This window comes from Eleutherodactylus coqui, chromosome 3 (assembly GCF_035609145.1).
Source record: "Eleutherodactylus coqui strain aEleCoq1 chromosome 3, aEleCoq1.hap1, whole genome shotgun sequence".
NCBI classification, from domain to species: domain Eukaryota; kingdom Metazoa; phylum Chordata; class Amphibia; order Anura; family Eleutherodactylidae; genus Eleutherodactylus; species Eleutherodactylus coqui.
In genome coordinates, this window is record NC_089839.1 from 135,258,893 (window position 1) to 135,282,752 (window position 23,860).

General features: G+C 42.7%; 1 protein-coding gene across 1 annotated transcript in view; it reads right to left on the reverse strand.

Annotated features, from left to right (window-relative positions):
- The window catches only part of KIF26B (kinesin family member 26B), a 326,887-nt gene that overhangs the window by 161,165 nt on the left and 141,862 nt on the right, over positions 1-23,860 (reverse strand). The window contains exon 4 of the mRNA XM_066596111.1: positions 8,298-8,464. Within this exon, the coding sequence (XP_066452208.1) occupies positions 8,298-8,464 (167 nt within the window). The remainder of the gene's footprint in view (positions 1-8,297; positions 8,465-23,860) is intronic.

Genomic DNA, 23,860 nt, shown 5'->3' on the forward strand with positions numbered 1-23,860 from the left:
GTTTGATGTGCCAGCTGCCGGGCAGCCGGCATATACGCAGACCGGAGCCGGCGGCTGGGGAGTAAGAGCATGCCGCGATTTGTTTGCCGCGCGAGATTTCGTGCTGACAAATCATGGCCGTTTGCCTAGGATTGGCCATCTTAGGTGATCTCTCAGTAACTTTCGGTACATCATGTCTCATAAATCCAACATCCTCTTTCAGGCTACCAACCTGAGCAGAAAGGGAAGCCAGATCAGTATTGCTTTTGGTCACTGCTAGAAAAACATTGTGTACAGTAGGTTCTTTTTGTGTAACATTTTGTATATCCAAACTGCTAGCTTGTGGAATGGCCTGCATTACAGTATTTGCAGAGGCAGCTGAAGCATATAAAGCCGGGCCATGCTTACCCTTCTCAATTACAGAGTGAGATAACACATTAAAAGTCCCATCGGAAGAGGCCAATACAACTGTAGATATTTCATGAACATTTCTTACTTGGGTTGCAGGAGGAGTTGAAGAAGCAAATTCCGCCAACCTGTTTGCCATATTCATGATCAGTATCTGCATTCCACACGATCACACTGCTCAATATTCACTATTGCCTTCAGCATTGCGCGGGCAGCCTCGCAGTGCAAGGTATTCACAGCAGCATTTACAGATACCTGCACCTAAGTGCCATCATGAAGTGCACATGCAATGACAGCTACTTTCCTTTTCATTATCGCAACTCGGGTAAATGACAGACAGGCCTCACAACAAACCAGCCTCAGCTATCACTGCTCCTCCACTTCTCCGCTCTCCTGCTTTCCCACACCAGGAACTGTGGAGCAGCACAACCAAAAGCCCCAGGGAGTAGCAAGGCAACCAACACATCAGAGCTAAAAACACGTTGTCAGAAAGAAACGAAACTAGTAAGCTAGCATAACAGGTGAGAGTTCTCCAGGTGTGTCTCCACTGCTTCTATCGAGCTCTAGGCCATGCCCACCATTGAAATTACATTTTTAAGTCTACCTGTAATGTTGATATTTTTCTCTGAAAGATTACATTTGCAGACCCAGACTGTTTTGAGCAGTAAAACAACATTATATTTATGTCTTATGACTTTCCCTTTTTGGAGGATCCAATTCTGCATCAATTTCAAATGAAGAGTGAAACAGAACTGCCACAGCCATAACTACCCTGTGGGGCTCTTTGGGGAAACTTTACATTAAGGTACAAATTGCACCAAAAAACTGTCTAACATGCTTTGCTGCACATTGATGAACTTCAGACACTTAAAAAAAAAGTCTGGCAAAGGAGTGTGGGTTCATGAAAAAAGGGACATGGCCAAATGCACAAAACTGCATCAAATGGTACCAAAAGACACCAACTAATAAAGTAGCATGAGACAGCATATACATCTGTCAGATTTATCATTCAGCAGAGTGCAGTATTATAAATCTAATGGATTTAAAGCCCGTCTAGGTTTGCACTGTTTAACTATTAGACAGTATTAATAAATGTGCCGCAGATTGTACGTAAGAAATGTCATACTTAAAGGGGTTGTCTCACGCCGAAACGTTTTTTTTTTTTTTATTCAATAGGCCCCCCCGTTCGGCGCGAGACAAACCCAAGGGATGGGTTAAAAAAAAAAAAGTTTATTACTTACCCAAATCCCCGCGCTGCGGCGACTTCTTTCTTCCTTTACCAAGATGGCCGCCGGGATCTTCACCCACGATGCACCGCGGGTCTTCTCCCATGGTGCACCGTGGGTGATGCAGCATTTTACAGCTATGGAGCCGGTAGTGACCCAGCGTAGTGCCATGTATGGCGGTGACATTGTACTGTGCATGACAACGTATCTCAGGCACGCCAACATGCGCAGTAAACCTGTTTTTTTTTCTTTTAGATTTCCCTCGCCTTTGTGAATAGGTTCGCATATATATATGCCCATAGAGAACAATGGGCTCTATCTCGTGTATATATGTGGCAAAATACAGCATGCTGCGCTCTTTTTTGTGCCCACGTATTGCGCAATTTAACACGCTAATGTGATCGGAACTTTGTAAGGCAATGTAATTGATTGCCTGCGAGTTACCCTGTATCACACAAGCGTACAGCGGATGCATAATACACAGTAATCATAAGCCAGTGTGAGCCTGGCCTAAAACATAGGTTAAATAGCTGGCTGCAACTTCACCTGACAACACTGCTGTCTGTCCATGTGAGAGACAACCCCTTTAAATATTTAGACACAAAGACATACCGATGACGCATCTCTGTTTAAAGGGATTGCCATACGCTGCCGTGTAGTGTCATAAAAAACTGCTAAATTGCTTCTGGGTTTTCTTTAGACTATCCATGGGAACCAATGTAAACAAGCTGTGCTACCCATCACTTCCAAAGATGGCACCAGCTGTGTTCTCTACTGCGCTGGTACATACACAGGAGCTACAGGGATTCTACAGATACCCCCACATCTGCACCTGTGCTGATCGCCTGCACAGTAGAGACACAACCCCACCATTTATAAAAAGTATGGACAACACGGCTTGTTTACATCATCACCCATTGGCACCGAGAGTGTCTCTGTGCTTCTTAAAGGGGTTTTCCAGGGAGAATATTATTGATGAACTGTCAGGCGCTTGTAACTGCAGATAGGCTTGTGTTGATTTCAATGAGAGCTGTGCCTGCAGTTACATGCGCCAGCCACTACTCACAGGTTGGAGCAGAGACTCCCGCTGCTTCTGCTCCAGCCTACGTGTAATTGCGGCACTGTAAACAGGCGCACAATGGGACGATTGGTCAGGGTCCCCAGCGACGGACCCCATCCGATCAACTATTAATGACCTATCCTGAGGATAACTAATTAATAGTATTTTTCCCGGAAAACCCCTTTAAGGAAGCCCTGCTTTATTAGTTTCTGCTTGGCATGACATATCTGAAATGTATGCAGAAAGTGAACAATCCTTTATCTTTTGCATGACTTAGGAAGTAACTAGCAACAAAGGCTGCTGTATAACTTTTCCCATTACCTTTCGTAATGGTTTGACTCAAGCGGAGAAATGTGGAACAGTCTACTAGAATCGTACAATAGAACTGAAGCACAGTCCCAGCCTTAAATTACAGGAGGCAATCTTCATTTGTCTTTTCTAATATACATACATTGCTTTATTTTATCTCTGCAATATCAACCAGAGAGTAAAAGGGATAAAGTTTGCAGTATAGTGTTAAATATAGTTAAAAATGGACTTTTGCATGGATTGACTGCAGATTTAAGACAATCATCAGAAAAAAATAAATTCTGCAGGCAGGTCTAACTCAAAGCAGCTGAGGTGTTTAATCACATCTGGAATTTTAAGGTCAAAGTCAGATCTATTGTAAGGTCCCAGCAGAAGTAAAGAGTGAGCTCTGTGTAAGACTACAAGCCTGCAGACCTGGGATCCCGGGAGGACGGGATCTGTCAGCAAGGCATTACAGTATCCTGACTCTGGAGCTGTTTAATTCACTGGCATTAGCGCAGGCAGTGAAGAATGGTTTGTCCTTCCATGACTTCTCTACTCCCGGCTCACTCTTAACCTTCTTCTATGCAGACCTAATAAATTAAAATGTATCTGTGTTGTAATTAGAGAAGAATGCTGCTGATTTGTAGTGAACACATACTTAGATAGATTTGCATTCACTTGTTCGCGTCCCACCTGACTTAAAAATGATTTTCATTTAAGAACTGGATACTTTTCTGTTTGTTTCTGCAGTCTATCAAATGTTACTAAGCTGCATCCCACGGGAGATTTACATTTCAGCTAGAACAATTTCTGCATCTTAAACATGCTCATCACTGTCCATTTCCTTGGCAACAACTTGGGCAAGATTACTGCAATTTCAACATTTCATCTAAATACTAGTCTTTTAAGAAAGCAAAAAGGCAAAACAGCGTGGCATATACTTAATAGAACAGGTACAGCGGGATAACCAAATGCTGGCTGTGAACGACTATTACACTAACAACCATGTTCAAAGCCAACCGGCTACACTATAATATAAAGGGATGCTTTAAGTAAATAAATGGCATTTCCTGAAACTCCAACTGTACAAATCCTGGGAAATGGGGTTTAACCTATCTTAAGATGGTGAGACTGACAGCCGAGTCCGCTGAATATCAATGCAAATAAGCAAGCCAACCCCGTTCTTCATCTCAGCCGATACTGAGGTGCAGGACCGTGGGACGGCATCATCCTCTCTCCAGCTCATGGTCACTGTCATTTTGGTGCAGCGCCCGATAGGAGAGCTTCTCTGCTAGTGTATGGGCAGATTGGCTGCCTGGAGGATCCACAGCAAATAGCATACATTGATGGGTATGTAAAAAAAATCACACTTTCCTTCAAACTTGTGGAAACGAATTGCGATTTCCGTGAGCGGAGTAAAAATCACAGGATGCCCTTTTCTGCTGGGGACCCCGCATGGATGGCCTGCATTGAAGTCAATGGAAACCGTCCGTCCCACGACCCATCCGCAATTGACATAGTCAAGCAACGGTGCGGGAAAAACACATGTTTTAGGGTGGCTTCACACGAGCGTGTTTTTGTGCGTCCATACGCACACACAAAAACACGCTTCTATTTCTAACAATGCATTCCCTATGGTGTGTTCACATGTCCGTACTTTACAGGCGTGTGCCTGCAAAGATAAGACATGCATGCACCATAGGTAATGCACGCATTGTTTTTAATGGAGCCACGGCTGCTGCCGGCACCCCTGAATTCTTTTTCAGGGAAGGGCTTTACATAAAAGCCCTTCCCCTTCGCTGCCGTGACCCCTGCAGGGATGAAGAACACATCTGCCGCATGTGGCAGATATTTCCTTCATCACCGCTAGTTAAAAGAATTCCCTGCTGCTACATCTGCCACATCTGTGACAGATGCAGCTGAGGAATTCTTCAATTATATTTATATTTAAAGCCCTTCCCTGAAATCAATTGGTGGCAGCAGAATCCTCTACCGCAGCTGACATGTGTGACAGCTGCGGTAGAGAAGTGAAGAATTCCTCTGCTGCATCTGTCACAGATGTGACAGATGTAACAGCAGGGAATTCTTTTAACTAGCGGGGATGAAGGAAACACCTGCCGCAGATTTGTTCTTCATCCCCACGGGGGTCACGGCAGCGGCGGACAGGTAAGTATATTTTTTTTCTTACACTAAAATTTTTTCTTTTTCAGGGAAGAGCTTATATGTAAAGCGTCCCTGAAAAAGAATGCAGGAGTGCCGGCAGACCATTGTTTTCAATGGAGCTGCTGGCAGCTGCCGCGGCTTCATTGAAGACAATGCACGGACCTGCATTCACGCATGTTTTTGCACGTGCATGGGTGCACACTTATGTATGCACAAAAACACGCTCGTGTGAAGCCACCATAAAAAAATCTGTACTGCACATTACCGGTGGCATCCGCAGTACAGAAGAAACGGCTACGTGAGGTCACCAACCAGGGTCACAGCCAGATTCCGTCGCAGGAACCTGCGTGTGGAATCCGGGTTGTTTATGTGAGCCCGGCCTTAGTGAATATTTATTCCCGTTCAAAAAGGATGCCGGCTATTGTCACCGTCTGGCCTGATCTAGTATGTATGAAGATCTGGACTGGTCTAATTAGCTACTCCTTGTTTGACTCCCTGTCTGACTCTGAGCCTTAAGGTGATCTGGTCTGGTCATCAGTTCCCTGTCTAAAGCCAAGTCTGCCATTTTCTTACTTTTACATCTGGGGTGTTTGGCCATTTTATTCCCTGCGTACTAGTGGCCATTTACATATTGTGTGTCATCTAACTGTTGTCACTATTCCCTGCCACCATTTGGGGGAAGAGAAAAGAAAGCGTGGAGCGATTCCCCATTGCTGGTGAACGGCTCATACCGACTTAAATCTAAAGGTGCTGCCCAACCAGATAAACTCTGCAGGGGGCCGGCGTGTAGGGAAGTATTACATAAAAATAAGTGAGAGCGGTGCAACCATCCAAACAAAGAAGAGATTTGCAAGGGATATATTTCTACTTTTCGTATTTTTATTGCCATTGACCGGCAATAAATGGGTTTTGAGATTCAAGACCTCTTCATCAGTAATACTGGATACAGTACAGCTAGTGAAAAATAGATTTTTAGAGCTGTATGGATTATACCTGGGTCTAAGCCAGGATGTAATCACTGCTAGCATACCGTAAACAGAGAAGTGGATATATACAGCCCCTGCAGGTTCAAAGAGCAGTGACAAATGCAGGAGGGAATCATCATGATCACGAATATATATCTGCTAGGAAATCTCATACAAGATAGACACGGATCCCACTACTAGGACCTGGACCTGTCTCCAGAACCTAGGTCTCCGACACTACAGGCTACTGCCCATCCTACCCCAGCCCAACTGTATGAGGTGGCTGGATGCTATGGAAATAGTAGAGCAAGCCCCAAGTAACAGGAGACTGCAGCTCACTGTGTGCTGCCATGTCTGTCATTGCCATTCCCTCCTGGGTATGCAGACAGAGTAACAGCCTACTGTGCTGTTTTTGTTACTCCCAACCACCCCGGCCTCCTTGTACAGAAGAGGTTTCCCAAAGCAGCCATGATTGCTTGAGATTAAAATACCCCTTGTAGCTACAGAAGGGTACACAAAATGGTCATCATAACTGCATAGCACAATACTGGGGTCTATATATAAGGTTTGTGAAGTCTAGCAATAGACAGCCCCATCTGAGATGCACTAGTGGTACGTTTGACATTTTTCGTTATTTTACAAATAACCTATTATTACATAATTACTGGGTTGAAAAAGATCCAATTCCCTCATAATCCACCTTTTTATACCTACAAACTGCAATTGCCCAGAGAAAGGCAAGAACTAGTTTTTAAATGGCAGTGATTGAATTCGCCATAAAGTGGAAAAAAGTCCTCATTGAACATTGGAGAGATTTGTGGATCAACACTATATTACTACTAGAAATCCGGTATTTAGTGTTTTACCAGGAAGTCACCTAAAGCTTTCTTAAATCCATCCGTACTTTTAACTATCATCAAATCCTGTGAAAGCACGTTCCGTAACTTTACCGGCAGAAAGTAAAGCTTTCAAGGTTTATTGCACTTCCTTTAACCATAATCAGTGACCCCGCGGTCTCTGCTGGATCTACAAAAAACAACTATTGAATGGAGTTTTGCAGGGAGCAGCTCTATAAAGTAATCCTCTCCCCACCCAGCCTTGTCTTCTCTAGGATAAATACATGCAGTGTTGACTACCTTCATTACCGAGGTCTTTCATATCTTGTATTAATGTGCTCGTCTTTATACTATATCATCTTTTTCATGGACCGCTGCTCTGAACTGGACTGCATACTTCTGATGCTTCGTATACAGTAGCACCTTCTTCTCCAAAAGTCATACAAGACAAAATCTTGTTGGCTTATGATTTAGCAGATGGGTATCATATGCTAATTTAGTTTATTAACAACTACACCCAAATCCTTCTCCATTGCTCACCCAATATTGATCCATTCAAGGTATCGTACAAATACCATGTTTCCCTGAAAATAAGACCTACCCGATAATAAGCCTTACCCTGATTTTCAGGGGGAAAGGGAGGGGACCAGCGTGAGGGACCAAGATGCCGGGGCTAGGTGAGTATAAGACATCCCCTGAAAATAAGACAAGGTGCCTCTTTTGTGAAGCGCAGTAGTACTTTTATTTTTTGCTCCCAAGTGCATAAACGTACGCTTATCAACACTGAACATTCCCTGACAATTTGCTGTCCATTTTGCCAGTTTATTCTGATTACCGTGTATAGATCTACAACACTGTTATCTGCAAATACAGAGAAAAATCCAAATGCTAAATAATTTATAAACAGGTTAGATGGTAATTGTCCCATATAGATCCCTGGGAGACTTCACTTATTCCACTAGCCCAGTCTGTATATAACCCTTGTATGGTCGCCCTTTGAATTAGCCAATTTTGGATCCAAACACAATTTGTATAAACCAATGGATCTTAAGGCCCATTTACATGCAAAGATAATCTTTTAAATGAATGACGCCTAAATTGACTTGAACTGCAGATTTTAAAACCCGCATGTCAGTTTATGTTACAGATTTCACTCCTGCAAATAAGAGGGTAAAATCAGCAGCAAATTCTGCAACATTTGGTGTGAATTTAGTGATGTTTTTCCGCTGTGGGTTCACTGTAGATTTTCCGCTGTAGAGAATCTGGTACATGTGAACATACCCATATCATCATCATCATCATCTCCAATTAACTCAAGATACTTCAGGCCTGAACTGTAATAAACGTTAATAACAAAGTACACATTTACCTGGCAAAAAAGGATGCAGCCACTGAGGTCCCGGTGGAGGTTTCACTAGCGACATATGTAGTATGCGTCGCAGGGAAGCTGTATATGGAAGGTTTATCAGCATTGTAGCGGTTCAGGGCGGCCTCGGTAAGACCTTCCCTGCAAGTCTCTGTCATCAGCTGAGAGATCTGCAAAGAACAAAATCAGGAGCATAGACAATTAAAACCTAAATTCAATGTTTTTGGGGGGTTTTTTATACATGGATATGAAAGAAATTACATTACAAGTGGACATTTCCGGAGATGCATGACATCTAATATATGCAGCTATGCCTTTTTAAGATTTAAAATACTGATATACAATAGCTAGAAAATAATCCATATGCAAATAGACAAGGACAGAGCCAAAAACATAATCAAACAGTGCAAATTTGAATGAGCCCTAAATTAACATTTGGCTGCACCAGAAGATGACTCACTTATCTCCAATTACAACATATACTCTCACCAAGGCAGGCCATGTAGTATCACAACATGAGCTACCAGTGTATAGGTCCACACTTATCTATTCCTGACAGTGCACAGTGAATAAATACATCCTTACTAATCTGCATATTTGTAAATTCAGCCCAGAAAAGTTCATGAAAACATTCTAGATGTCCTTTGGCTGATTGACATTGTTTTTGTTTTCATCTTATCAGATTACGTGCAGCCAAGACGTTCAATGAAGTGATGGCACTAGAAAGAATACCTCATCAAAACACAAAATCCAATATTGAAGATTAACGCGTTACACCAGATGCTCCATATCAAATTACCTCTATTGACAACTTGACCAGCTAGTGATTACAATATAATTATCTCCAGCACTAGTAGATACTGGTTATGTGTACAGGAAGTCCCACCCCGTTAAATATGGTTATCTGCTTTATTGGCATACGTACAATGTGTTTCTTTCCTTTGGAGATATACGGTAGTTAAGAGACTAAACCTTTTAAACCTTTTTAGATGAAAAAGTGTAATGCATCAGTCTGGTAGGAGATGAGTCTTGCAACAATAATGACTTCATTATTAAAGTCATGGCGCTGTTCTCTTTCTCTTGAGATTATAGCTCCAGCTGCTTGATCCTGCTAGCAATTCAATATCGCCTTGGTATGTGACACTGATTCACTCCTGCTGGATGGCAGGTCTACCTGTCACTGCTGCTTATCTGCAAATTGCAGAATTGTGAGTAAATGTAGAATGGTGATGGAATATAACAACTCTGAAAGGGAGACAAACTCTCTTATTTGGAAGAACTTTTGTTACAGTCCAAAAGTAGGTCAAAGACAAGTCCTATATCCAGCACGTCGTGCCACTGATCTACAGAGACACATGACTAGTCAAAAGAGGTTTAATGTAGACCACGCCTGTCCCAGATTTCATCAACCTCTTCTTATGTACTTCTCGCACTAAACCGCCAGGTAGCTCCCAATGATGAGACTCAGGCGGCAGCAGGTTAGGGGCTCTTTCACACAAACATAATACACAGTGGATAGAGTCAGAAATCAACTACTCCAACATAGAAGGGTGTTCTTTACTGTAAGAGCAGTGAGACTGTGGAAGTCTATGCCTGAGGACGTGGTGATGGTAAAATCCATAGAGGGGTTTAAGAGGGGACTAGATGTCTTTCTAGAACGCTATAATATTACAGGATATAGACATTAGGTGACCAGCAGGGTTTTTGATCTCAAATATTGATCCGGGGATTACTGCCATTATGGAGTCAAGAATAATTTTTTTTTACTCAATGAGAGCGAATCTGGGGTATTTTTTTCCTTCCTGTGGACCAACAAGGGGGAGGTTAAAACAGGCTGAACTAGATGGACACGGTCTTTTTCAACCTAACATACTATGCTGCTATGTTACACAGAGAAGGAAAGAAATAATCGTGTACCTCTAGTAGTGACCTACAATCCGCAGCTAGACATACTAAGGCAAACTGCAAAGAAACTCCACCATACCCTACACAAGGATGACCGTCTGAAAACCATATTTCCGGACCCTCCCCTTCTGTGTTACAGGCAACCTCCAAGTTTGAGGAACCTTATAATCAGGAGTGCATTGCCCTCTGACACTCAAAAAGGAACTTATCCCTGTAATGTAAGGAGCTGCCAGACCTGCTCACATGTACGGACCACAGACAGTATACGGATCCCCAACACACAGCAGGACTATAAGATCCCGTGGACATTCACATGTTCCACGGCCGATGTTGTGTACTTGATCCTGTGCAGTGAATGTCCTCTTGGGGGGCTTTATGTTGGAGAAACAGGACAAAAACTGAGAGGATGAGGTCTTATCGCCACACAAAAAGATAAAGACAGAATTACCTGTGGCTGAACATTGTTCTAGTCATGGACACGGCATTGAAGATATGAAAGTTATGATACTGAAGGGTGGTTTCAAGTTACAAAGCCATAGAAGAATTTCGGAATATAAATTCATAACAACTTTTGACACTTTTAATAGAGGGCTAAATTCTTCACAAGGATTCATGCGTGTATGGGAGGTATGAGAAATGTATAGCACAGATAACACTGCTGGCCTGGTAACTCCCTTCCCCCCAACACTAATTCAGCAACCATAAAACCTTCACTCCATTATCAGTGTGTAGTTAAAAATGTTTGTTTCTGCTGTAGTATTCCTTTAAGTGCAAACCAATCACATCCATGTCTGTGCCTTGTCATAAGTATGTGTGTATAAATATGCATGCCTCTTCGGATCTATTTCATTGAAGCCTGAAGAAGAACCCTGCATAGGTTCGGGAACCTGCTATAACATCATGTATTTTTGTAAGCCATTAAAAGGTATCATATCTCCAAAAGTTATCATTTCTCTTGCTGCGAACAATAATATTTTGCTCTACTGGCTAACACGGTACCAAACCAATGGGTAGAAATACGCATGGAATCAGTTTACTTTGGTCTGTGAATAAACTGCATATTCTCAGACCAAAATAAGCAATATGGCCGTGTCAAAGAGCTTTAGGAGTGCGCGTTCGTGATGTCATTAAGAGCCACGTAGTTGCCCCATGCAGGTGGTACCTGGGGATTTGCAATGAAGGACACACATTGGACTAGTGACCCGTATACATGGTAAGGCCATACTTGTACGAGCAAGTAAGATGTACGTCAATGAAAATCTTATCTTAACGACAGTCCATTTTGCTTGGATCATCTGAGACAAGGTCCTGACACCGGCTAATGTCATGAGCTTCAGCTAGTCAGTGCCCAGAGGTCATGAGCACCAAGATGACCAGAGACTGGTAGGTATACAGGAGTCTTGTCTGGAGTCTCAATTCTTTTTGGTCTCATCTGAGGTCTGGTCTGAACTCAAAATTATCACGGCTAGTTTGGTGTTTGAACGATTACTACATGATAAACAATGCTAACATATCAGTTGTGTAAGATGGGGGGCACACTTGGTGGCAGAGCTGCATTTTTTTAAAGCAACTTGTCAGGCAAATGTTTTTTATCTTCACTTTTACATGGAACTAGTAGATGGGCATGCTTTTGGGGAAAGGGACCATGCTTTTCCACTTACGCACCTGCATTTAGCCAATAGTCCCTTACCTTTTATCTAATACACATGAGATATCTATATCCAGCCCTTGTGAATTTGTGTGGCCTTTGACAAGGTCCAGATGCAGAAACAGCAGCTCTCCATTTTCCCAGGAAGACGCAGTCAGCAGATCGAGCGGTGCCAACACAGGGAGTGTGTGCAATCTTGGATTCTGAGCTCCGGCGCAGCTCCACACCACTCTGTTCAGCAATTCACAGGAGGTCGCCCAGCTCCGACAGCCCTACCCGGTACTCTAGCCACCAGCCAAGCGAGGAAGCTCAGTGCCATCATAATGCATAGAGCGCCGTAGCCATGTTAAGGAATAGAAAGGGAAAAAGGGGGTCAGCACTAACCATGGGAAATATATCCCAATAGAAATGTATAGGTGCACGTTAAACCATGGCTGCAACACACAGTAGAAGCAGAATCCAAGATTGGCAACAGCACGCAAAATAAATTTACTATCAGAGGTATATATACCTATAATCTAACCACATTAAATAATGCAAGGTTCTTAGTATGTAATTTGATCAAACTACATTGGCCCATCCACCAACGTCCAGGTGACCAAGCTCTCAGATGGGTCCTAACTCTAATACCAGGTGGTTTATCTCAACCTGGGAAAGCTGAGTTCCTACCTCTCAGAATGCTCCTCTCTTGGAACTAAGCCTACAAATAAAACCAGGGAGGGTAGGATACCTTATAGATGTTTCAATAGGAGGGGCAGGAGGTTTAACGTGCACCTATACATTTCTATTGGGATATATTTCCCATGGTTAGTGCTGACCCCCTTTTTCCCTTTCTGTACGTATATTGTGAAGTTTTGGCTGCCTTCACTGGGTCGTGCACACCTGCCGCCCATTCACCTCCTGCCCCTCCTATTGAAACATCTATAAGGTATCCTACCCTCCCTGGTTTTATTTGTAGGCTTAGTTCCAAGAGAGGAGCATTCTGAGAGGTAGGAACTCAGCTTTCCCAGGTTGAGATAAACCACCTGGTATTAGAGTTAGGACCCATCTGAGAGCTTGGTCACCTGGACGTTGGTGGATGGGCCAATGTGGTTTGATCAAATTACATACTAAGAACCTTGCATTATTTAATGTGGTTAGATTATAGGTATATATACCTCTGATAGTAAATTTATTTTGCGTGCTGTTGCCAATCTTGGATTCTGCTTCTACTGTGTGTTGCAGCCATGGTTTAACGTGCACCTATACATTTCTATTGGGATATATTTCCCATGGTTAGTGCTGACCCCCTTTTTCCCTTTCTGTACGTATATTGTGAAGTTTTGGCTGCCTTCACTGGGTCGTGCACACCTGCCGCCCATTCACCTCCTGCCCCTCCTATTGAAACATCTATAAGGTATCCTACCCTCCCTGGTTTTATTTGTAGGCTTAGTTCCAAGAGAGGAGCATTCTGAGAGGTAGGAACTCAGCTTTCCCAGGTTGAGATAAACCACCTGGTATTAGAGTTAGGACCCATCTGAGAGCTTGGTCACCTGGACGTTGGTGGATGGGCCAATGTAGTTTGATCAAATTACATACTAAGAACCTTGCATTATTTAATGTGGTTAGATTATAGGTATATATACCCCTGCCATGTTAAGGAATAGTTACATTTAGGGATCATTCCCATGAGCGGATGCAGTTTTGACAGATAGAAACGGTGTGTATTAACAGCGCATTTACACCTCCTTGTTGTTTTTTTTTGTAAAAGTATTCACTGTTTTTGTTGTACACAAAAATAAAAAAAAAAAACAAAAAAAACCACAAAGCGGCCCCATAGATTTCTCCTGCCTTCATGCATAAATACGCAGTAAATACACTTGTATTCTGCATATTTACTGTGTATTTACATGATCCCATTGACTTTAATGAGCGAGTCTGATCCATAATGGGGACCAACATAGGACATGCTGCAATTTTTTTCACATGCGTAAAATACACATATGAAAAACGTATGTCTGAATACCCCAATGCAAATAATGGGGATTAAGCTGTCTGTATTATGTGCGTACAAAATACAGATGTAATATGGTAAGGAAACACACCTGTGTGAATGAGCCCTTATAAATGACCCTTTGAAGGCAACTAGAATGCTGATGTGGCCATCAGTGAAAAGTAGTCCAACACCCGTGATATAATACATTATACGGCAGTAAGACCTAAAGGGGAATTTATCTCTATTTTTTTTACTAACCAAAACCAAACACGGTAGTTAAATGTCTTTTACGAATTGCTTTTTTAAAAAAATCAAATCTCGTTTTATTAGAGACCAACTAAGATATACATAACAGAAAAGTGTGTCACATGACTTTTAGTAAAGATGTACAGTCGTAGATAACAATGTTTATGTTACAAAATCTTATATATCTTTGAATACATGAAATATATCTGTATCAAATCTTAAGCCCCACACATATTATCCCTCAAAATTCGTATAACGATAAAAGTGAGCGGTGGTTTTGCTTTTAAGGCGGACGTTTTTAACCTAACGAAAACCGTTGGTAAATGGACGTGGCGGTCAGGCTTTTCAGTTGTTGTATTATCGTTGTGTAGTGTCTGCATTGAAAACTCCCCTCAAATCGACTGAACGATGTCATTTTAACCTAACGAGAAGCAAACAGCCGGACGACGGAATTTAAGTGGACTGAAAGACAACGATGAGCGAATCTTTAAAGAAAACTGCACGACGGGCGCAAGATCGACAATTATCGCTCAAACCATGGCTTTTGAGCGAATTTGGAGCGATAATCGTTGTGTCTAAATGGGCCTTTAATCAACTTCACAAAACTATCATCATGAACATTCGTCACAGATGTTTACAGGGAAAAGGAAAAGAAAAAAAAGTTTTTAAGAATAATGGTCATAGCTGATTTTACATCTCATCTACTATACTCTCTGCCACGTGAGGCTTCCCCCGTGCGAACCATCACACCCCACATGCTTCCACGTCAACCAAGGTGACCATAATTTCAGAAATGAATTACGAGACCAGGTCTCCTAGCTGGACATTTCTTCTAGGCGACAGATCTGAGACACTGAGTGTTCCCTCTGATGTTGTGGGTGCATCTTTAACCATTTCATTGGTATCAGTAGTTTTGCTGCACTAATGAGCTGCCTCTTGCCCAACAGGCGGCAGTCCATCTCAGACAAGTTCAGGAGCACTAGCTTGGGGGTAAGGGTCAAGTTCATTTTACAGATCTCATTCACCTTGAGTTCAATCTGAGCCCAGAATTTCTTGATGGTGGGGTAGCTCCACCAAATATGGAGCATTGTTCCTTCTCCCTGTCCACAACGCCAACAGTTGTCTCAGATATCCTGGTATATTTTGCTAGCGTGTGAGGTGTTCTAAACCACCTAGTCATTATTTCGTATGCGTTTTCTTGGACAGTCACACATTTTGAGAAAAAGGTATGATCTAGTCAAGATTTGGTATGTTTCAGCAGCAGAGAATTCCCTATCAAGCTCTCTTTCCCACAAAGACCTAAAACAAGGCTTCTTAGGAGCGGATTCTGAGAACAATTTGGCATAAAAGACGGAAACTATTTGTTCAATTGGCAATTTTGATAGAAGGACAGTCTCATACCAGGTCAGGTGGCTAGAAAACTTGTATGCTTTCAGAAAGGATAGGCTGATAGATTTAAAGTGTTGGTAATGTAACCCTGAAAGCTTAATAGATGGTAAGTATTCTTGTAGGGACTGGAAAGAAGGTATAGTTTCTCCTCTGAGGAGATCTACAAGTAAACCTCCAAGTGCTTGCCAAACTCCTATTGCATCAACAAAATCTGGTTGGAAAAGTGTATTTCAGCATATTGCCTGTTCAAATTGTTATATTTCTGCGTTATATAAGTATTATTAGGTCCTGCGTGACCCTTGACGGAGAATTTGTACTGTATTTTTGCTAAAATTTACCTATTAAAAACAGATTAAACATAAAAAATCTGGTTGGACCATCAACTGTAGTAGTAAAATTGATGGCATAATAGGGGAGGGTCTCTGCATTAGAGGATAAGATTAATTTTCTGCCACGACTAAATGACTCCTTTAAAGATAGATCTAGACATTTCCTACTTAGACATGCATAATTTTGAATCCCTGAGTGATGCTACTTCCCTGCTTTTATTTTCTGATGGTCGATCTTTTTTATTCTGTTTTCTGTACATGATGATAGGGGCAGCCATCTTGATCGAACTGCAGTTAACAACATTTAGAGAGATGCTTTACTGCAGTCATATGAACACACCTGTAGACTGGAGATGTACAATGACTTCTACCTTCCATTATATTTCTGTCTGTGAGGATATTAAAATGACTGCTGAAAAGTTTTCTCTAAAGAACAAGAAATCTCAGCCTAATATGAGGCTCAGTGGCCAGAATGAAAACTGCGAGATTTCAGAATGTTTTAGTATAGATAAAAAACAAGCAGTAACATTAAAAAATATCACCAACAATTCTTAAAGCAACCTGCTGGTTTCAGGTCAAATTACTGTCTCAGGACTGGAAGAGGTATATTCCCTGCAGTTGTCACTCTCTGCTGTCCCTCCAATCTACGGCCTCATGTCCAGGGGCGGATTTGATTTACGGAATCCGCATGGGGTCACCCGCGCAGAAGATCCATAATTCAAAGTGCCTATAAGGAAGCATCCGCTACTGAATTTAAGCAAGTGGATTTGATCTGCGGACCAATTGGTGCAGCAAACAAATCTCAGCATGCTCCATTTCAGTGAGGATTCTGTACAGACGGGCTCAATAAAAGTCAATGGGTGCGGACGACCCGCAGTGAACCTGCAAATACAATTGCAGATGTACTGCGGATTTGAAGGTTAAAATCAATTAGGGAAGTGAGGAAAAGGCTGGGAGGTGGAGTTGCGGATTATTATCTGCGCAGATAATCCGCAGTGCATCCGCATACATGTGTGCGAAAAAACCATTACATCCACAATCTCCTGCAAACTGTTTCCGCAGGTCTCCGATTTGCCCGTGGATATGAGGCCTAAAGGTTCTGGGTCCGGTTTTCAGCCATCCAAGCCAGCACAATCTTCAGACTTTCTTGTACGAAAACTGAACCCATTATTTATAATGGGCCGATGCACACATGCAGTTTTTCTCTCGCAGCAATGCATGAGCTGGCAACATCTCAGCATGTGCTGCTTTTAGGACAATCGTGCCCATTGTTTTCAAAAAGACCACAAAAAAATAGCATTGTACTCACGCAGATGTCATTTTTATGCAAGTGCAACTTTTTTATTTTTCCTATTGAAATAGCATGTGATTTTTACGCCTGTAAAAATGACATGTACCATGATGCAATGCGTTTTTCTCCCAAAATGCAATGCTCTCGCATAGAAAAGTCACAGGAATACAAATGTGCTGTCGCTGAATCCAGCCTTAGGATATGTTCACATGGCATATTTGACAAGGCTGAAAATATGTTAAAAACTACACACTCTGTTTTCAGGCGCAGTTTTTGCATTTGATGAGTATTTTGACATCCAATTGATTCCCATGGCAAAAACGGACCTGAAAAATGAAAAGAAGTGACGTCATTTTTTTTTTTTACATGATGCGTATTTTTATAAGTGTCAGGAAAAAACGCCTTGTCAAGACGAGGAAACGGTTTCCTATTAGAAATCAATGGGATGCACATTGTACATTATACAAATGCACATTGTATTTTACGTACCAAAATACACCATGTGAACATAAATTTAGACTACCAATGCACTATATCTGCTCTCTGATTTGCCAGAGCTGCTCATGTGATTAGCACAGGCCAATCAGAGAGCAGTGCACACTGTGTCTTAGACGGCTGAAAAAAAGAGCCTAGAAGTGGTGATTGGCGAGGTGGCAGAGAACGACTGTATGTAATATAGCGCCCCTCCTGTCTCAGAACTGAGTTTTGTCACGAAACTCAGGTCACTTTAAAAAATATGTTTAGCAGAAAAACGTACTAGGTGCTTTATTGTAATTGTCCAAAGCAACAAAAACCTGATGTAAAACAGCTAATGTAGGTGTGGCCGCAGCCCAACGAGGGTCCGCGGACACATTTACTTAAAAGCTTAGCTCCTGCAGTTCTCCAATGTCATTCTACTTGTCATTCCGCCTTCCTCCACCATCTCCGATTCCCATCTTCCCGGGAGGCGCAGTGTGAATTGAACAAGTCTTGGTTGCTTTAATATGACAAGCATTGATCTTACAGGTCAGCGACCTTCTTCTGGTGTTGTGGGGAGAGAAACTACTGGGCTGTGTCAGCATGGGGGCCATAGAAAGGCCATTAACGATGAAAACAATCTGCCTTGAAGGCATAGGGAAGCGAGAATCTCTCCAGCGGACACCCACGCCGCAGGGTCACATTTAACCCAATCTAGGTATTTGGCAGTAATTACCACGAACTGGAACAGAAATTGCAGAACTCGTCGATCAATACAATCACCGGAAAAAGGAGATTTTAATATCCTAAATATATATTATTGTACATTGTATAGCTTCTACTTATATTAAATGACTCGTCTAGTTTCAAAAACCCATTTTCATAAACCCTATCACGGGAATGTGAGTTAGGGCTCCTTCCCATGAGCGTAGGCGCAGTTACGCTCGCGGTAGTGTGACGTTTTGTGCTGTGAAGGCCACGCTATCGTGCATGTATCAGCACTTTTATCTGTACTTTCTGCGCTGCTGGGGACCTTCACAATTAGCCCCAGTGTTATCGATTTCCCTGCGAAATTGCAGTTTATTGAGCAATTTTGTTGGGGTCGCACATGCGTTTGTGCACCACCATAGACTCCTATGGTGCTTTAGGTGCACAGAAATAAAGCAAGTCATGTTTTGTTTTGCGCATGTAAAAGCGAAGGTGTGAAAGAACTCATTGAAAACAATGGGTTGTATTCTCTGCACACCTGTGAATAAGCCCTTGACAGAGGGGGGGTCCTTGTTCTCTTGGCTATAGTGAGGAATATCTACACAAAGCATCTAAATCGCTGTCTGGAGGACCTCTCTTGTTTTACTCAACCCACTGATGTGAAAGGGCGCTGCATGATGCTTAGTTTCCCCTGCGGGGGCACTGCAGATAAATTGGATATGTACTGCCAGATTCCCCACAGATCAGCAGAGGGACACTTTATGGTTGTCAAAAGACCCTTCGGATATTTGGGAATTGTCCAATGCAGAGATCCCCTTAATAACAATAATAGCGCCAGCATATTCCTCAGCACTGTACAGATCAAGACATTAGATATAGTAAACTAATAAATAATTCAAACACTAGAAGTCAGGGTCCTGCTTGCAAGAGCTTACAATCTATGATGAAATAGGGGTGACACAATAGATAGGAGTGCTTTTTCTGTACAATGGTCCAGCCATCTTTTACCAAATAGAGTACTATACATAAAGCTTCATGAGGAGGTTATCATCCACTATCTGTGTATGTGAAGATATGGAGTGACTATGGGTGCATAGGATGTGGGGAAAATACAGTTGGATGAAGAGATCAGGTTCTGAGGAATAATGTAGCAGAGAAGAATTACATTAGGAAATATGAAAGGTGTCCCTGTATGCACTCGCTTCCATGCTGTTACACAGGAGCGAGTATCACGGGCTCTCTGACAGAGCGGCCAGCAGGGGGGCGGGATGGCTGGAGGAGATTTCACTCCTCGCTCTCCCCCGCCCCTCTCCATTTACTTAACACAGCGGCCGTTCAGTACTGAACGTCTGCCAATTACGTTGAATGCTCATCGTTCAGGATTTTAAACTGCATCAAACTGTGTTAAGTAAATGGAGAGGGGCGGGGGAGTCCGAGGAGTGAAATCTCCTCCAGCCATCCCCTTGTTGAGCGAGACAGCGATACTCGCTCCTGTGCAGCAGTACAGGACTGAGTATGCGCGGGGACAAGTAACGGGCATCGTTTGCCCGACATTCATCCAGTGAAAATGGGCCTTTAGAGATGGAAGTGAAAGGTTCAGATTATGGAGGATGTTTGTTTGTCCTGAATAGACCCCCATGATGAGCTAATGATCTCAAACTAACTCCGTTGGAGGCATTTAAATCCCACTGTCAGAATTGACAGTGGAATTTAAAGGGTTAACAGCCTCAATCACCTACAGCACTGATCACAGCTTTTGCTGGTGGGTGTCCGCAGGCAAAGACAGTCAATACTCACTGTGTATGGAGCAGGAGTGACTTTTGATCGCACTTCATACAAACCCTGATGCGGAAGGGCGTACATGTACACCCAAAAGTGTAAAGGCGGTAAATTATATTCAGAGGTTGAAGACATCAGTGTGGTAGTAGCTATTTTGTTCAGTATAAATGAGATTGGCCTAACCAATAAGTTACCACAACATTCCTAGCTTTAGTGAGTTCCTATTGTCACAGCTGAAGTTTTATTTGGTGCTGCCTGGAACCATATTTGAATGTGATGTATAATTGAAATTTCCACAAAACCAGACACAGGGAGGCAGCCTCCTTGAAGGCTCTGCAGATATTTTTTTTCATGCCTGGCCGACTCAGCCGATAAGTGTAGAGGGCTTCCCCCTGGGAACTTTAGCCAGCACCACAGCCAAAACTTTAGCACTCAAGCGGTTTCTAAACACAGTGTAGCACTTCTATAGCCCAACTCTTCCCTCGTCTCCTGCATTATACTGTATAGTGGGAGCAAGGGATAGGTGGAAAGTTGACCTATGCAAAAATAGCTGTGTCCAGCAGCAGTGTTTGTGATAAAATTTCAGCTGTGCTGCTGGTCAAAGTTTTTGGGGTATTGGGATTGTTATACACAGAGAGAATATTATTTAGAAGAGCATTATTACTTTGGGGGAGGGGTGGTGGTGGGGGATAGTGAGGCTTTATTACTATAGTGAGGGAACAGAGGACACTATTACTTAGGGAGGCATTATGACTTTGGTGTGAGCACAGAATGAGCTCTATCACTTTGGGAGCACAGAAGAGGCATTATAACTTTGTGGAGGGACAGAGGGGTCACTATTACTTTGTGGGGCACAGAGGGCTACTGGTACTTTGATAACACAGACAGCACAATATGACCTTGAGATGACATGAATATTACTTTTCAAGGGCACAAAGTAATATTATCTTGTGAGGGCACAAATGGGAATTGTTGTGTGGAGGAACAAAAGTCGGCACTATTACTGTGATGCACAAATGAAACATTATTTGACACTATACAGGATTTATTACTAGTGAGAACACTAGTGATGTATGGGATGCAAAGGGCGCAGTACTACAGGGGAAGTGACACAATAAGGAAAGTGCAGAGATGAGTTGTCACTGGAAGAAGTTTTCATGGTGGTCTGGACCGAGACAGAGAAGAAAGCAAGTATATGACTCCAATCAGAGACAACGCCAACTGTGATGAACTGCTATTACTATTACTGTGTAGAGCTGGTATCTGACTACGGGTTTGGTGGCTGCATTATATAGACCTATACTACAATGCATAGAGGTAAACCGCTGTATCTGCACTCGCTGTGTTAAAAAATAAGTTGTCCTATAGATATGCTGCCAGAAATACTTCTATAATATTTCATGAAAAATAACATACAAACCAAATGCCAATGATTAAACAGTGTGTAATATCTTGACATTTAAAGTTCCCTAACACAACAGCAGATCTGAAATGTTGGAAAAACGATTATTATTTTTATAGGGATTTTAAAAAAATGCCTGACCAGTACTGAAGAAAACAAAATGAAAAACAAACAAAAAAGCAAACAAGTAAGGTGGATAAATGACCTTCAAACTGCCAGTAATATTGCACATATAAGACTGAATGCATTTCAAGACAGAGAAGTAATGTACACGCGTTTCAATTCATTTCAACTCATCCTAATCACAATGCATTCAGGCATGAAGAAAAGAAACCCTGCATGCACGGAGCATATCACTATCTTGCAACACCTGTGAAATGATCACTTGACAGCCCAAACTAAAGACACAAGAACATCAGGGTTTTATTTCCAAATCCTGCGGCATAGACAACCGCTAGAGAAATAATACCGTGCAACACAATTTTTGTAGCAGATAGGTGGCTCACAGTAACTTTAGTGCGCTGAATTCAAATATGATGGCCGTTTTTTTCTGCCACATAAGATTTTTCAATTATGGGGAATAATGTAATCCAATTGCCGCTGTATTGTATTTTCTGGAAATATGCCTATACAATTAATCCAGTAGGCTTGCCATTAACCTTACTTAATAAAGAGAACAAAAGTGACTGACTGAACACTGAGTGTAGGTTTATGTAACATATAGGGTATGTTTCCACGTGGCATAAACGCTGTGGATGATCCACCAGTAAGTTGCAATTAATGAACTGTGTTTTAACAGGTCATTGGTTAGACTAAAAAAAAAAAAGAATTGTTACCATGCGGCGGTTGCTGGTCCTCCCGGGGTGGTGGTGTGGGGTCCCGTAGTCGGGACGCGCCCCCCCCCCCCCCCCGCTTGTTGTCTGGCTGCCGGGGGCGCAGGTGCCTGGCCGGCATGGTGCTGGTGGTGCGCGGTGCCGTGCACGCGCACCTGTGAGTGCAGCGGCTGTGCACGAGCTCCCTTTTATTATGTTCCGTTGGGAGTTGGCTGTCTCCCTCTCTGCACCCCTGGGCGGAGCCTTTCCTTTTAAGGTTGGGCAGAGACTTGCAATCACTGCCAGTTATTGATTTCCCTCAGTGTGCTAGCTAGTCTGCCTCTGTTGGTCTCCTGCCTCTGTCATCTTGTCTCCTATACTTTGCTATTGTCTGCCAGGTTTTTCCATCTGGCTCAGTTCTCAGTTATTGTTCATGTTGGTTATTTACATCTGCCTTTTCTGTCAGTATTCTACCCTTTCCATCCAGGTATGCCAGCGTCCCTTTTTCGGTCCCTAGTGAGAGGAGGGACCGCCGCCCAGTTGCCTGCCTGGGGTTAGCCAGGAGTGGAGGCAAGCAGGCAGGGACAGGGTTTGTGGGTGAGATCTAGGGCACCCAGGCTGGCGTATCATGATAGTATACCGTAACAAGAATTAAAATCATAAAACAAAAATACATGTTTTTCGCTGCATCCGTAAAAGTCCGATCTATCACATTCACAGATTATTTACTCTGCACAGGACGTCCCGCAAGAAAGGAGCCCTTGAACAACTATGTGGACAGAAAAATAAAAAAGTTATTGCACGCAGAAGATGGCAGCAGAATATAATATTAAAAAATTTAAAGTCTTTGAAAAAAAAAATAGTACAGCAAAAAAAAAATACTACATATGTTTGGTATCGTAGTAATCGTACTGAACCATAGAATAAAGTTATCATATCATTTTTGTTACAATTTGTGAGCCGAAGAAACAAGATGCACAGAAAGATGGCGGAATTTCAGTGGTGTTTCCGCCCTCTACTAACCATCCTCATCCTGGCATCTACATCTCAGTGTGTGGTGCCACCATAACTCCTAGACAACACGCCCGCTGCCTTGGGGTTATATTCGACTCTGATCTCTCATTTATCCCCTACATCCAATCTCTGGCCGAATATGTCAGCTGCACCTCTGGGACATCGCAAGAATCCACCCTTTTCTCACTGTGGACACGCTAAAAACGCTTACTGTTGTCCTCATCGACTCTTGGCTTGATTATTGCAACTCGCTGCTGATCGGCATTCCCCGAATTAGACTCTCCCCATCTCAATCCATCCTGAATGCAGCAGCCAGGCTCATCTTCCTGTCCAGCCGCTACTTGGATGCCTCTGCCCTGTGCCAGTCACTGCACTGGCTGCCCATCTAATATAGAATACAATTTAAACTCACTACCTTCATCCATAAAGTTCTCCATAACACCCTGCCGCCCTTCATTGCCTGCCTCATCTCAATCCACCACCCAGCCCCGGCCCTCCGCTCCACTAACGAAATCAGACTGAGCGCCCCATTAATTCGAACCTCTCATTCCCGGTTCAACACCTTCTCCAAAGCAGCACCAGTCTCTGGAACGCGCTACCAACACTACCCAG